Source organism: Ambystoma mexicanum, chromosome 1p (genome assembly GCF_040938575.1).
Source record: "Ambystoma mexicanum isolate Mex_15411 chromosome 1p, UKY_AmexF1_1, whole genome shotgun sequence".
NCBI lineage: Eukaryota > Metazoa > Chordata > Amphibia > Caudata > Ambystomatidae > Ambystoma > Ambystoma mexicanum.
Window position 1 is genome coordinate 1,482,267,688 of NC_090921.1, and position 16,461 is coordinate 1,482,284,148.

Genomic DNA, 16,461 nt, shown 5'->3' on the forward strand with positions numbered 1-16,461 from the left:
ATAGCCTCCATTTGGAGTAGAACGGTCTCGCTGTCCTACGAGCGTAGCGTCCAGCATGCATGACAACAACAATGTAATGACACACAAATAATATATGGCTAGACTGGAGCCACCAATGTAACCTTAATACTCCCTGATGTTGTCCTCAAACTCAAGAATACCAACCACATTGTCTGACCCCTTCAACATTCTTAAAGGGAAGGGGATGTTGAGGGGCAATACCGTGTTAATGAATGTTCACGGTTTAAAAACTTTAAGGCTATAGTGTTCACTGTTTCCTGAATAGATTTTTCTTAAATCTTTCTGGTGCATGGGGGTATAATCTCCCGGCCTGAGGGAGACCCCAAAGCCACAAACCTACCAACTCCCTGTTGTCGCCAACAGGTAACCCCTTTGCACTCTTGGAGGACAATGCTCCTCATATACTCTTGTTACTCACTTATAAACGTCAGTAATCGGTTTCACTTTGTTATAATGCTTTAAATATACATGTTCAGAAGCCAAAGAAAACTCCAGCGACTGTGACAGACTTTACATTGTGCATGTGTAAAATAGTGATATTTTATTGTGATGAATAAATCGAGTGGCTGTTTTTCCCTGTACACCAATATTTCAGATGCATAAGAAGTACACTCTCAGATACGCGTTCCAAAGTAAAGTCGAGAACAAATGCATTAGGTTCAAATACAGATTGACAGTTTGCTCTTCATTGCTAACCCTCTTTGAACCTAATTTTCACACTCAAAACATAATGCTGACTCGTTTTGGATTGATCATCTTTCATCAGGGCGTGTGTTCCAATTATATTCCACAAGGTAACATACTTTTTCATCTGTATACCTATGTAAACTCCCACTTCGTTAACTAATAAACCATTCCAATAATTACTTGGGGACAAGTGTGTAATATAACACTAACCTCTTCTTTTAGCAGTTGGCCACAATAGCGTTCCAACTTGTAGTGACAAATTCAATAAATACTCAGTGGACCCATCCCTTGCACAAACACTCATACATATACACTTCATGAACAATTGGTATTACAAACCATCTACTCACACGGCGTGTGTTCTGCCCACCAATCTCGCATGGCATCCGCTGTATGTTCCTGATTCTCCCTGTGTGCAGCTGCAAAGGAACATGCATGGATAAAACCATGTCAGTGAGCCGAGGGTTGTAAGACTCTATTGTGACATATTGAGGGGATAATTGTGCATTAATTATCTGTATGCCTAGAGCTTGTTGAGGTCTAAACTTTAAAAACGTCAAAAAGGTCCCCCAATGTTCTCGAAGTAATCTCCCTTCTCACCCAATCTGAGTTTTCTAGTAAGTAAACCACCCTAATCCGCTCGAGTCACGTGCTGTGAGCTAGGCTCCTCACTGAGCCGATCTCGCATCCCGCTATAACTTTCATTGTGGCCCTTCAACAATCTTCTCATTTTCCTAATGAGTGGTTATTGTGAGAATCTGTGGTAGACTACAGCTTGTGTTTGGATTTGTGACTATCCATGAAGTAGATGCAGCAAGCCCCAATGACTGCATGCGTTTAAATGTCTTTATATCACAGTGTCAAGATTGTACTGTGAAATGTCTTTTCCATTCTTGAGGACTGGTCTGCTCATGCAAATGCCCATCATGGCACTGTTAGTCTCTGTAATGCACACACCAGTTCTGCTCGGTTGGGGTTGCTCCTAGGTAGTTACTGCTGAAACATCATGTATCCGAGCCATGTTCTTCCATCGTTATGCAAATGTTTTTAATCCAGTACTGAAGCTTGCTATTTCAAGCTACCTTGTCTTGTTTAAGCATTCCTTCTGCCGCCTTTCCATGCTCCTTTGTTTCCTGAGTTCATGGGTTATGCTTGTCTGCATTTGTCCTCATCTTATCACTAGTTGATAGCGGTCTCTAGCACCCTTTGAGATTCCATCTGCTTCTTGTTTTTTTCCTTCTGCCTCTGTCCATTGTCCCTGCATTCAGCACCTGGCAGTCACCTTGATCTTCCGAGACCACACAATTCCAAATCTATATTCACACCAGAGAAAGGGCACTCAGCCAATCAGGTGGCTGGAACATCGGGTGAGAATACACAATCCCTGTCCACTGTCCTAGCCACACGAGGCCCTTCACTTGGTGCTGCTTTTTTTCATTGCACTGAGCAGCAGGTTGATAGTTGGCACAATCCTTTTATGTGCCACCTTTGCTTTTCCAGATTGATGAACAGTATTGGACAGACACAATACAGGGACATGATTGCTGACATCTATTTTTTCTAAATATTTTTCTACAAAAAGATTTGCCTCAGGTTGACCTTTGCCTGCACTCTTTTTTTTAAATCAAATTGCTCAGTAGTTTAAGCTTCAAGACCTCAACAGCCCCACACTTACAGGGTTCTCATAGTTTGAAACCCTCTTTCCATACACATTCTGTATTCCCATTTTCCCATTACAAATTGTGCTCTATATATGCAACACCAACCTTTATTGAGGGGAATAGCATGTTGCTTAAAACTACAAGCTGAACCCTGGATGACCAGTCCCAGGCAGAACAAAAGGCCCTTTGTTGATGTAGTATCTGGTTCATATAATAGTCACTATTTCATGCACTCCCAAATGTTGCCAGGTAAGTAGTTTGAGGCACAGAAAGGGAGTTTCTCCAAGTAACCACAATGCTAGTTATGCAGTGAAGGCGGGATTGGGGCACACGTTTCCTATTTTCAAATGCCAAATTTCTTCCTGCAATAATTTGAGTAATCACAACTCATTTAGCCTATTGACAAGATGCAATATATTCTTCAATTTTGCTTGGTCTTGGCAATAATTTGAGTAATCACAACTACCTTCCCAGCCAAATATAGATTGTATTGGGAAGATGACAAATATTTTTCCTCATTTAGCCTATTGACAAGATGCAATATATTCTTCAATTTTGCTTGGTTTTGTTGGGAGTTGTTGCTTTATACTGTGTTGCAGATATTAACTGCTATATATTGGTTTGTTTCACTAAGTTGGCACCCACAGTTGAATGTGCCCTAATATACAATACCACTGCTCAATTATGGGGACAAAAAACAGGCTAATTTAGGAATCAATATTTGTTTTCTTAAAATAAAATCAATGCAGCAGTGGTCCCCAGGCTTTATGCAGGGGAATGCACCACAATATTACACAATCACAGGTAGCTTGTCTACAAAAAAACGAAAATAGCCTGTCTGCATAACTCTCGCCATTTCTCGCACATTAATCAAACCTATGGTTAATTATGAATAGCAATAGGGATTCTATTCCTAATTCTGTCGCTGGTGAGTCCCTGTATCAAAACTCTCTTGACGTCAAAACATTTCCAAACTTCACCTAGTTTACATAATACATTATTGAAATAACTTTGCTTTCACCCCAAGAACACCAATAATTGCTGGAATCAGAATTGTTGTATACATCGGATTTCCCTCATACAATGATGCAGTGGGTTGCTAGTTATGTGTGTGCAATTTCACAGTATGTATACCCGGGTAGTGTCACAATTCAGCAACTGTTTGGTTCTGGATGTTGTGTTTTTGGCCTAAAAGTGCATGGAATTTTGATTCACCCACATAAGCTAGGAGAATAGTTTTAGGATAACAGTGCCTCATCCATTTTATTTAGCAGATTGAGTTGAACTGGCACAAGAAACTTTCTTTATCTAAGTCAAGAGTGAGTGGTTGCATGGGATTTACATTCATAACATTTTTAATGGGAGAGCTTGCTCTCATTACTGAATTCAGTTTATATCTATTCCCTTCACAAATGACTTTATCAGTAACATTTTCATTAAGCTGTGGTACAGATATCATTGAATCATAGTTTAATGTTAACTATATCTGTAAAAATACTTGTGTACAATTTTGTGAGATTATATACAAAGAGCTGCAGACAGGTTGCATAGAAGTGCAATCTGTATCGCACTGCACACACAACTCAAATATATTTTTGGTTGTATTGAAAAGAATCTCCCTTGATTCTTTTGGAGTGGGAATGCACTGTTAATTTTAAATTACAGAATTCATGTGTTTTAGTAGCACCCTTTCCAGGACACCGCCTTCTGGGACATATAAAAAATAATGGTTCTATAGAGCATATATCATTTCGTTTGGAGAATTCTCATACTCACTTTGAAATTATCTTTTCAGTTTTTTGGGATCTGCACAGACCCTCTCAGATTGAAAATCTCCCAGTAAGCAAGGCCCTTTATGAACTGCTTCCATGAAGTTATAATTGCCTCAGGTTATCCTTCTCCACCTGGAACAGTAATCCTCCTTTCAGCAGCGTGTCTGGATTTGCGGCATTAATGTGTGGCACAATGTTTCAAAGTTATTTATCATTTTATTTGTTAATAGTAGGCAATGCACATTTTCACTTATGTAATAGAAAATGATCTCACAATAACTTGCCATTTGCCTTGTTTCTACCTTGTGCCTCTGTAGAGTTATCCTAAACATTGTTTTTCGTGTGTGAAATAAAATTCTAACATATTGTGTGCATTTAATCAATGGAGAACAGACATGACTATGCCTGTCCTCCAGTCAGCACAATGACTAATGTCATCAATTCTTTGTAATGTCTTCAGTCAATGATTGAGGTGCATGATGGGTTCTCTTGTTTGGAGTTTCCACTAGTACCATCTGATTATGCTTAATGGATGTCAAAGTTCATCTGTTAAGTGCATGAAGATGAGTTTGAAGGCAGACCATAGGAAAACTATGGTTATCATGCAGCATACCATATACTTGTATTTTTTGGTATTTGCAAATGGTGGGGGCTGTTCATTAACTTGGAGGGCCAGTTTACATGACCTTTTGTTCTGGGAATTTAATGTGGTTCTCATGATTAATGCACACAATAAATATTTCCACTCCGAAAAGCCAAGGCCAGTCTCATGGGAGCCTTAACTTCCGCCACATGAGAATATCTATGGAGGGCAGATGTGAGTTTGTCAGTGATTTCACTGGACAACCAGCATTGCCCCAAGCCAACTCATAACATCTATGTTTCTGTATGCATGAAGGGGCTATTCACTTCTATTCATAAAGTGTAAGCCAATACAAAACACCATACATTGCCATGTACGTAAGATATTTGGAACTCTGATACATTCACAATTGGCAGTTTAAATCACACATCTTTTAAACATATGTTTTCAGGAATAATGTTTATAATCTGCTTTTAGGCAAAATACGTTCTTCCTATACAGCAGAAAGTTTCTTCTTTGATCTCCCCGTTTATCCCCTCCCTACTTATTTTTATGTTATATGTTGTCTTTAGTTCTTTTTGTTGTTTATCTTGTATGCGCCATAATGCCTCAGGGTCCATTGTGCGCATAATGAATATATTTTTAAAAAATATGGCAACTTCCAATAACATCACAGGATCATTAATTTCACTTTAAAATGCATATTTCTGTAGCAAAGGTCATGTTTTTCTTCAAGCTTAATTATATTTTTGTCATGTGGGTCTTGGTATTTTTGGGTATGCATTTCTATGATTGTTAGGGAATGAAGCAGTATCTGTTAAAAGGTAATGTTGCTCTGCATCTCATCAGTACATGGGATTTGTAAATTGCTCTCAATGATATTGTTCCAGTGCGCCAGCCACAGTTCTCCATGATTACAGAGAGTGCTTTTACACTGCCTCTTTCAGCATTTCAAAACTCAGTCTTTGGGCCAGTTCACGTGAGTTTTTGGTATGTGTGAAACTTTTCCATTTGAGTTGTGTTGTCTCTTAAGGGAGAAAGTAATTATTTGAGTCCCACAAGTGCACCCTTACCAAAAGAGATACAACAGAGAGGGGACCGCTGGAGGGGTAAAGCCGTTGGGAACACAATACTAAAATGATCGGTTAGCGTCAAGAGCAGTACTGTGGCTACCCAACTGGCACAAACTGGATGATACCAAACAAAACAAAAGAACAAGGCTTAGTGCACCCTTGTCAAAGTAGTAGTTAAAGAATATATGTATACACATGGAATAAAAGAATGTATTATTCGAACGCTGCTTCATTTCAAATTGAGGCAGTCTCCATTTGTCTTTGATTCTCCTCCTGAGGTCCATAATTTGGGTTTGGATGTTTTTGTAATTTCTTTTTTTTTGCAGTCAAACTTCTGTTGTGAGAGACACGCGCACAACAAGTTGCGTTGAAATGAACATGTTCAGCACAAAGTACAAGAAAACATTAACAATTCCAAAGATAACCAATGGTAATAGGCTTTGTATTGAAACTATTAATAAAGCAAACGTAAACACATGCTTGCCTACATGTCTGAATTTGTTGCCCCAATAACGCTACATAGAGGCATTTACCAGTTCCATTGTTTTGTCACTGGCAGCTGATGCAGACCCACGATGCTCAGTGATTGATCATCCAACACTGCTTCACCCAATACGTCCACTGTCGGAGCCTATCTTGGCTAAAATGAGGTCCCTGCCAATGATCCATCTTGGTGGCCCTTTGCTAGGTCTGTGATCTGCCCAAATTGGACATAATCACTTGGGGTGTCCCTCAGTGTCAGGCTACTGCTCCAGCATATGTATTCTAGGGATAAAAAAAAGGATTTGTTTTTTTCTTTTAATTATTAAACATTTAAATTTTATGTTGTAATATTGATTTTATCTGATATAAAAAATGAAAAAATTGACCATCAAATGCACCAACCTGCTTGCTGACATGAATGGCAACCTTCTGTGGGATCCTCTATGCAAGAGTTGCCTTCTTATAGACGCTTCATGTGTATACACAAACGGTCAAACTGTTACTACTCTATGGGTAATTTGTCTTTAAGGTGCAATTTTAGTCACAATTGTTAGTTGCAGAGTCGATGTTCTTGGAGGTAGACGCAAAGGTCTCATTACAAGTACGGCGGTGCAGGGAAAAACGGCAGTAATGAAGTGGTAACACTGTTACAACTGTATTATTGCACTGCCCTACTATCTTTGGTGGTGAGGCTGAGTAAAAACCTCCACCAAAATGCTAGATAATGCTGCTGCCTTACCACCAAAAACAGCCAAATGCCACCAAAATCCCCCTGGGAGTCCTATGGACTCCACAAATGAGGACTAACACCACCGTACCACCACTTGTAATCTGTCTGTGATTCTGCCGGACCAAGTGGTGATAACAGTAACCGAATTTGGCAGTAGTTCGGCAGATTTACTGCCGAACTACTGCCAAACTCAGAATGAAGCCCACAGACTTTTCAGTTGATGGATTTCCATAATCTGGGCAGTTTCCTATTGGTGGTGTCACACACCGCACCACTGCATGGTCCCCTGATGTGTTTAAATGAAGGAAAATAATTATTCCTGATCCAAGTTTTGTGGCTAGAACCAATTCTATGAAAAATACTTGCTTGCAGGAACAAATACTCTCAAATGCTGTGCAACTAGAACATTGCATCTAATCTTGGGCTTCTTTCTTATTTCTTTTCACATCTCTAACATGCTAGTGGCCTCAGAACACACAGACAACAAGATTTTAAACAAATAATTGAGTCAGAGGAAGGATGGCTTCTTCTGTAATAGTCAAGTTTTCCAATTTCATTCTGAATTTAAGGTGGGGAGTGTTGATGTTTGTGACCGGTGAGAAGTTTCCATAAGTGGGCACAGAGATGTGAGAATTTTCCCTCTTGCCTTTTTTGATTTGTGGGCGCTGAGGAGGTTGGCATTGGTAGTGTGTGGATTTCCAGAGGATGCGTGTAGCATAGACTTGGAATTCAGAAATCCAGACACTAATTCCTGTAGGGTTTTATGAATGATGCAGGCTGCTTTGAATCTGTGATCTTTGTGTAACAGGCAATGAAGGATAGTCAGAGCTGGTAAAATGCAATGCTTATGGACGATGTCAAGTAAATAATGACTGCACCATGTCCCATGCATGTGTCACTAGTAGTAGTTATATTCATATTGATTATAAACTAATAGTCAAAGAAAGATATGAACTCGCAGTTCAGTAAGTGAGATATTTTCGTCAATAAGATAATGTCTCTGTGGAGATTGCTAGTAATGATTTGAAATCCATTTCTCATCCATCCTGTGTATCCTAATATAATACAAGTGCCCTGGTGCCAACACATGTTTCAGACTGGTTACTGGTCTAGAATACGCTAATGTGATAGTATTTAAAAGAATACTGCACCATGTTCATTGTGTCTAATGTCCAGTCCATTCTGGGAGGAAAATAATTCAAATCATAGTCGGAGTTCTGGTTGCTAAAGTTACACATAGGGAAGTCCAAAGTAATGCATTTGTAGCAAAAAGTCCAGAGGAGTATTTTAGGCAATGTGGTGTGATCTTACTGGTCTGCAAGTAGGGTAGGTTACTGTATATAACAAAAAACAAGGTGGATAATCAGTGTAACAAGACGATCGGGAGAGCACATGGGCGTTTTATTGTACATAACACGTGTAAACCCCACTATTAAGGTAGCTGCGAAATAGTATGTACTGCAAATCCTGAGGGGAGGGCCCCATCTAAAAATTGACACTTAGGCGAAACTAAAGAATGGGGTGCTTAATTGGAAACATGCACATTCATCAGTTACATTTGTACAGTAGACCAGATGAGGCTTTTTAAAGAAGGTGTTCATTAGTTGAGACCACAATCTGAGATGGGGAGTAAGGGTTGGATTAAGAGCAAAATATGTTTTCAAGTAAGGTACGGCTTCCATGAAACAATTTAACATCAGAGAATCAGTGAATTAAATGTGTAACCAAGACAAAGCAATGTTCACCTTCCTAATAAGAAATCAATAGAAAACCAAATATGACAGCGTGTGGAGTTTGTAAGGTAAGAATGGGATGGGAACTGAACAAATGTTGCCAGATCTCACCTGCCGTCACATGTATGAATCTGTTCATCTGTAACCCTTGATTATAACCAACTGTGCAAGTCAGTAATGTGTCATTGATTATTATGTTACATGGCTTTTTTTGTACTTGTCTGCCAAATAGGCTTATAATTAATTGAAACGCTTAGCGAATTGGTTTAGACTTGGGGACTCTTCATTGGTGCCTCCAACATGCATCTCTAGCAAAGTTGCAGGCCTGAAAATATCCTGATTGTAATTTCAGACGTTAAGAAAGAAAGGGTTTAACGGTTGTGACAGTCCTGAACCTGATGGCGATGATTCCATTGACCAGAGCCCTCTCATGGAAGATAAATACCGGAAGGCCAGCGAAGACCTCGACATTCTATTCAAACGCTATGGTGTAAGTACTGCTTCACAAGAAAGATTTCATTATCTTTCTTTCTTTTGTTCAATTATTTCCCCCTTCCTTTCCCAACCCATTCTTCTCCATCCATTTCCTTTTACCCTGCCTAATCATTGCTTCTATGCCAAATCTCAATTTCTCTACCAAACACAATTCTCTCTCCTCCAACTCACTCCCCATCTCCATCCAATCTTTTGTTTTCTACCAAATACTTTCTTCTCCATTGAATATCCACCCCATCCTGCCTACTCTACCTATTTTGTCCTTGCCAACTAATCTAAATTCTCTACCTCATCCCACTTCTTTATACACACATGCTTCTTCACCCATAACCATTTCTGCGCCCAACCTCCATCTCCATCCTATTCCGTCTGTTCCACCTAATTATTCCTCCTCCATGCAATCTCTTCTATCCCTTCTCCACCTACTTCCATTTTCTTAACAACAAACCGATGTCCTACCTTATCTGGAGTATTCCTCAATTCTGTTATTCTACTTCTACCCCCCCACTCCAACCAATGACCCTTCACACAATTCTGGTTGCTACACCGAATACTCTACTCCCCACCTCTAAAACCATTTCTTCCCCGTCCAATTTACTATTGTGAAACAAATTTCACCCACTGCATCCAATTGCCTCTTCTTCCAAACTGTGGTTCTACATCTAATCTTCTATTTGCTGCTCAAACCCATCCTTCCACACCAAAACATTACTTCCTCGCTCCACATTCTATTCTCTGGCAAATCATCCTATTTCTGTCCTTTCCTTCTCTCTACTCGAATACCCCCTCCATTTTGCAAACCCCTTCCTCATGCGCTATTTTATTCTGTCTGTCAACCACACATTCTCTTAAAACACCCCTTCCTTTGCCAAACTCCCTTTTCCCATTTCCCCATGTATATCCTTCCCCATCCATTCTTCCGTCCCTAAACAACAAAGCAGGCCCTGAACAAGAAGCACAGGCAATGTGAGAGCCCCAACGCAGATGAAGTGTTTGCACTGACACCGCAGACGGAGGAGAAATATAAAAAGATTGACGAGAAGTTTGATAAAATGATGCTGAATTATAAGCTTGCAGTGAGTACTTATTGGGCGTGAGTCACAGGCCTGCAGGACAAGCCAAATGCCAGCTTCAAAAGAGGGGCTGTGGGGGTGCATTGCTTATTCCCAGACCTTAGATTATCCATTGGTCTGCTTTTGCTAGGAAATAAACCAAGTAGGCGAGTATAGACAGTTTTTTTAAGGAACTAGCCTGCGACTGAGATCTATCATCCAATGCCCTTAATTTATACAGGCACTGTCACATGTACCGCTTTAACCAGGAGGATAGTTAGGTTTTGACTACCAGGACTTCTGTTCAAAAGGAAGGCACCAGTTATTTGTCATAGCTTGGGTATTTCTGTACATTACTGCTATGCTACTTTGAAATTATTTGCATTCCCGAACTTTACTGCCATATTATTAAATAGGGGAATTCTGGCCCTTCTCGTACGACTGTGACACCTACACCACTTTCCAGCAGGATTGGCTTGAGCAAGTATCAACACATCTAAGGAGGATCAACATTATTTCAATAGTAGTATGGTTGAATTCTGAGACAATTTTGTTTTGTTTTGACAACTTTCTTTAAATCGGCTGCAAACATGGACCAACATTACAAGTTTGGAGCTCATATCATTTTATCTTTCACATAAAAATACAGTGTTCACGGAACGTCCTACCCTCAGCTCCCCCGATGATCTTTGAATCTGGTGTGGTCACAAGGATAACTCTAGTGAACCCGCAGGAATAGTGTCCGTAGTTGTGGCTTGTGCTGGAAAGTCGCTGTCGTGTTCCAGGAATGGGGCCCAAATGTCCATAAACTAGTATAGCATACACTCCTTGGCTGCAGTAACTTTTTTGGCCACCAGGATATCCCAGACTTTGGTGAACCATAGGGCTAGCAAATGGACCCTCGGGGGTATTACCTGGTTCGGGCAATCATGATCCTAGCTGCCAGCAGGAGCTGGGTTATTAGCTTGCTATCACAACGGATTGGGATAAACCCCCTGGACCGGCGAATCCAGCTAGATTGCTTCAGCGCTCATCGGGAGTCTAATTTGGGTGATGGTCTCGATCGAGGTGAGTACTGTTTCCCAGAAGATACCACCAAGGGGGCAGTCCCACCACATGTGGAACATGTACCCTGTGCCCCACAGTCTCACCAGTACACAGGGGCAAGTGAATTCTGAATGTGATGTAGCTGCACTTTGGGATAGTACCAACGAAGTAACGGTTTAAGGGCGCATTCATTATTTGTCACAGATCTAGAAGAGGAATGGTTCCTTGTCTAAATGTCCACCCAGGTTTGGTCCACCAACAGCTGGCCAAGGTCCCTCTCCCGTTGAGACATATATTTAGGTTGGTTGGTTAGCAAATCATCTTGTAAGAGTCTATATACTCTAGAGCTGTTTCCCCCTTGTTAAACCCTTGTGTAAGGCGAGTTAAATGGGGCTGAGGTTGCGTGTTGCCCCTTGTCTGATCAGCGGATGTGTGATCAATGATGGAGTTGAGCATAGGCAAATCTATCCATTTCAGCCAACTGAAATGCCTCCTTACAGTTTTCAAAGGTGCGGGGCTGACCGTTGTCAACAATTGTGATGGGGTTCGTAGACCCCCCTCGTGTTCAGTTCCCAAAGTCTTTAGGCTGCAGGCCTAGAGTAAAGGTAGGATTGTAGAATATCTGAGTGTTTGGGCCTATAACTCTCGGGATCTCTTTTTGTTTCATCACCCAGTCCCAGGTTTTCACAAAGCAGACTGGACCAGTGTTTTCGTGCTGTGTGGTGGATATATGTCAGGGAGCAGAGGGGGAGTGACAGTTTAGACTGGTTAATGTCAACCCATTTCAATGGGTCAGCAGGAGGGTAGCCAGGCTAGGAAACTCGCAATCTGCACCACTGTGTAATATTTGTGTAAATTCAGAACCTCCAGACAGACAATGAGGATCATTACCTTATTGGGCATCCTAGCTTTCTTTCCCCGCCATATGAACCAGAGGACCTTTTGTTGCAGGCGAGAGAGAAGCTTTTGCGGGTTCTCCACTGGCAAAGTCGAGCAAAAGTAAAAACGAGTGAGTATATTAATTTTACTGGCCGTGATCCGCCCCATCAACGAAATCTCTGGGTCGACCATTTATCCAAATCTGCCTCTAGCTCTTTAAAGAAGGGTGGAAAATAAGCTGCATATAACTCCCTTGGGGAAGCTGTAATATGGAACCCCAGATATTCTATTGATTGTCTGTTCCATTTACTTGGGCAAGTCAGTTGAAGGGAGTGTATCTCTTCTGTGGTTGGCCCTACCCCCAGGGCTGCAGATTTGCTATAATTGATTTCAAAGCCTGCTACCCGCACGAAGGAATTTAGTTCTAGGAGTGATTGTTGTAGGTAAGACTGGATGTTAGTCAAGGTAAGCAGCACATTGTCCGCATAGAGGGAGAATGTATACAGCCTATCGTAACCCCTTCAATAGAGAGGTGATTACGTATCAGCTAGGTGAGATGTTGTGTTATTAGTGCAAAGAGTAGAAGGGATAGGGGACAATTCTGTCTTGTTCCGCATGTAAGTGGTATTGGGGCTGTTTTCCCTAGGTTAAACCGGCAACGTGTTTTTCGGGGTGCTGTAGTTGGTTAAGACCATCTTGCGGAATAGGGGCACAAATTGAAATGCCTTGAGTGGAACGCATGAAGGCCCAATCAACTTTGTCTAACGCCTTTGTTGCGTCCAACGCTGATAGTGCCAACTTACGGTGTTCTGAGGTCACTGTTTCGACATGGTTTAAGGCCTGGCGTATATTATCCTCAGTTGTTCTACCACGGATGAATCCTGTCGGGTCTGGATCAATGAGTTTGGGGTGGACTTGGGTTAATTGATTGGCTAAAACTTTGGAATAGATGTTTGTCTATATTAAGCAGAGAAATCGGTCTGTAAGAGCACAATCTCTAGGGCCCTTTCCTGGCTTTAGCACCAGGATAGTCGAGGATATCTGCATAGAGGGAGTTGTGGATCCAGTTTGTTGTAAGGAATTAAAGAGAGCCGTAAGTGGGGATAGAAGTTGGGCTCCAAAGATTCTATAGAACCTAGTTGAGAACCCATCAGGTCCCGGGGGCCTAGCCTTCAATGATTTAATCACTGTATCCACCTCTTCAATTGCAAATAGGGTCTCTAGGGCCTTGCTTTCTGCTCTAGTGAGGTGCGGTTCGGCGGTCTCTTCTATGTATTGCGTCTTTTCTGTCAGAATGCGGGGGGATACTGACATGGTTTCGATCTGGTGGGCTGCTACTAGCTGTAGTTTAGATTCCTCTGCATATTGCACTTTGCCTTGTGAATCACGTAGCCCTATTACCATGTTCCGTTGTTTAGCTTTTGCCAATTTCTTGACCAAAAATGTGTTGGCTTTATTACTCTTTGCATAATATCTCTGCTTCGTTACAAGTAGGGAGTGTGCCGTTTCTTCAGCATGAAGGGCTTCTAGTTTATTTTGTGTCACCTGTAAGAACTGGTGGCATTTGGGAACCAATCCCTTTTTATGTTTACCTTCTGCCTCCGCGTGTCACGGATTTCCGCCTTTCTCACCCGAGTTCGATCCTTGCAGGAATTCTTGGAAGGAGCCTTCTTGCGTACGGATCAGGTTTTGTAAAAGCCTGCGCGTGCCTCTTCTGGTTCCAGCATGCGTTTATTGTCCAGGGGTACTCGGAGTCTCCGGGAAGTCCAGAAAATGAGGTAGGTGTACTCTGAGGCGGTACACAAGAACCGGGAATCAAGGCAGAGTAAGGAGGGAGGATGGGAAGAGGGGGAAATCGAGGTTCCGGGAACCAGGAAACAAGAGATTAGTTACAGCGAACTACGGAGCACACGTCTAGCCACTGCAAGCGGTAGCGTTGAGACGTGGGGTGCCGAGGCGGCGTAGTCTCTTTGTAGAATGAGCTACTTCTTACGTGGAGGCTGGTGGAGAACATACCACGTTAGACGGCCATGTTGGAAGTACCAAGGCGTGCAAGCCCCGTTGTGACAGAGACCAGGAAGTCCAAAAGGGACGCGTTCTATGGATCATGACACTGCTACCTGCTTCTCCAGCTCGTTTGCCTCAATAGTTTACGTTTCCGGTAGGCAGCTGTATGTGCTATAAGCTTCCCTCTTATTACTGCTTTTATGGTGTCCCACGTAATTGCTGTCGATGTAAGATCTGTGGGGTTTTCTCAGAAATAGTTCTGAATGGCTTTTGCAATTGCATCCATAAAAGCCATGCTATTTAAAATGGGTTCATATAAGCGCCAATGGGGACTGGGGTTCAGTGTAGGGGGGGACACAAATACGGGCAGTTAGAACTGGGGTGTGGTCTGATGGCACTCTTGGTTCAATGGTTACCCCATCAATTTATGACGTAAAGAGGGGGGGGGTAGCCAGGAGTAGATCTATTCCGGAGGAAGTGCAGTGCACATGGAGAAAAAGAGAAATCCTTCTCATCTGGATGCAACACCCTCCAGCTATCAACCACACCCAAGGCCCTGAACAGGCGGAGTGGACCCAGGGCAATTTGGAAGTCTTTTGATGTGTGTTCATGTGTTTTATCCATTAGAGGTTCAGGGACCCCATTAAAATCCCCCCCAATTATTACTTAACCCTCCAGAAAGGGGAGTAGTTTGGAATCTAGCTCCTGTAAACAGGCCTCTTCCCCCTCGTTGGGTGCATATACCGAAAGCAGAGTATTTTGACCCCTGTATAGTGTCCTTCTGAACTGTATAGAGTCTCTAATTCAATTAACGGAATCCCTCTCGCCAGAAGAATTGCTGTGGCCCCTTTTCGATCCACTGGGCGCTAGAAATTGCTTCGGACAGAGTCAGATGGGACTAGACGAGTCTCTTCTCGAAAGGTCACAGAGTGATTCAGATTTGTATTGTCGATTTAAGCTTCATCAGAGAGTTCAGGCCTTTTATGTTAAGTGAGATAAAGTTGAGCTTCTGGTTTGGTGAGGGCACCACCTAAGGGTCAAGTCTACTGAGGAGGAAGGGGGAGCTAGGTGAGCTTCATTCGCCATCTAGATTCATTTTAGCTTGAGCTCCACATAGAAACCGAAATTTTAACTGATTAAACCAACCCATAAACGGTAACTTAAAATAATGTCAAAATTGGGCAATGTGCCCCCTTGGCCACAAAGTGACCTTGCACTCATGGCCGGGTATAGGCCGCGTGAAGCCAGAGTGCCAGGGAATTTTCTTTAAAGCATAATGCCAGTTTACTTTTGGACCATTTTTGAATTGGAGATTTGCACCCAGGATCTGTAAAGAGACAGTTCAGGTGTGTTGCAGGGAAATTTCAGTCTTCCGTTCTTTGGTTACCTTCACCCAGGTGTTGCATTTCGGTTTAGGGGCGTCACTTCTTGCTGGCATGTGTAGCCTCGCAGGAGAGCCACCATCTTTATCCATTGGGGTATCCCACAAAATTTTCTTCAGCTTCCTCCAAGGAGCTAATGGTTAGTCATGCCTTCAAACGTGAACTGCAGAGTTGAGGGGAACAACCACATGAACCTGATCATTTGATGTTGCAAAAATGTCAGCGGCATAAGGGACCACTTCATTTGTACCGTCGATGAGGCCAGTCCCTGCAAGATTTGCAGAGAAGCCCCCTGATATGTTGGGTCCCTTGTTTGGCTGTAAAGAAGTGAACCAGCTTGATTACATCTGGAGGAATGTCTGAGGACACGCTTCTGCAGGTACACAGTCTATGGGTTCAATCCTAAGATTGCATTGTCTTGTCGAGATGTGGCAGGAGCATCTGAAAAGATACCTTATGTTATCTCTTAGGGCTTTGTACCGAGACCGAGGAGGGCACCCCTTGGATTCATAGGTTCCGTCTGCTGCCTCTATTTTCCATATCCTCTTGTTAATTTTCCATGGCTTCACCTTCCACGGCTTTCCCCTCCAGGACTTGGATCCTGTGTCGCAGCTCCGCCATTGTTGTCTCCAGAACCCACTGATCAAGACAGTCCATTTTTGTTGAGATCTCCATAATACAGTGGCAGAATTCCATTTTGATTTCAGTCATGAAGGATTGGATATCTTCCCTCGTTGCTAATTGTCCTGTGGGACGGTCCGGGGATTGGGCTTGAGCTTTTATTGCATGCATCTTTTTTCTCCTGTCTTGCAGTTGCTATATCAGCATTCTTATCTGATTTCTTTTCAGCTTGGAC

The 16,461-nt window shown here is 42.2% G+C and overlaps 1 protein-coding gene across 10 annotated transcripts in view; it reads left to right on the top strand.

Moving 5' to 3' along the window:
• The window catches only part of MEF2D (myocyte enhancer factor 2D), a 1,898,135-nt gene that overhangs the window by 1,254,899 nt on the left and 626,775 nt on the right, over positions 1–16,461 (top strand). For 9 of the 10 annotated variants that reach the window (XM_069607149.1, XM_069607151.1, XM_069607150.1 and 6 more), the window contains one exon: positions 9,096–9,233. The exons of the other annotated variant lie outside the window; for it this stretch is intronic. In XM_069607149.1, coding sequence (XP_069463250.1) covers positions 9,096–9,233 — 138 coding nt within the window. The remainder of the gene's footprint in view (positions 1–9,095; positions 9,234–16,461) is intronic. 10 annotated transcript variants of the gene reach the window in all.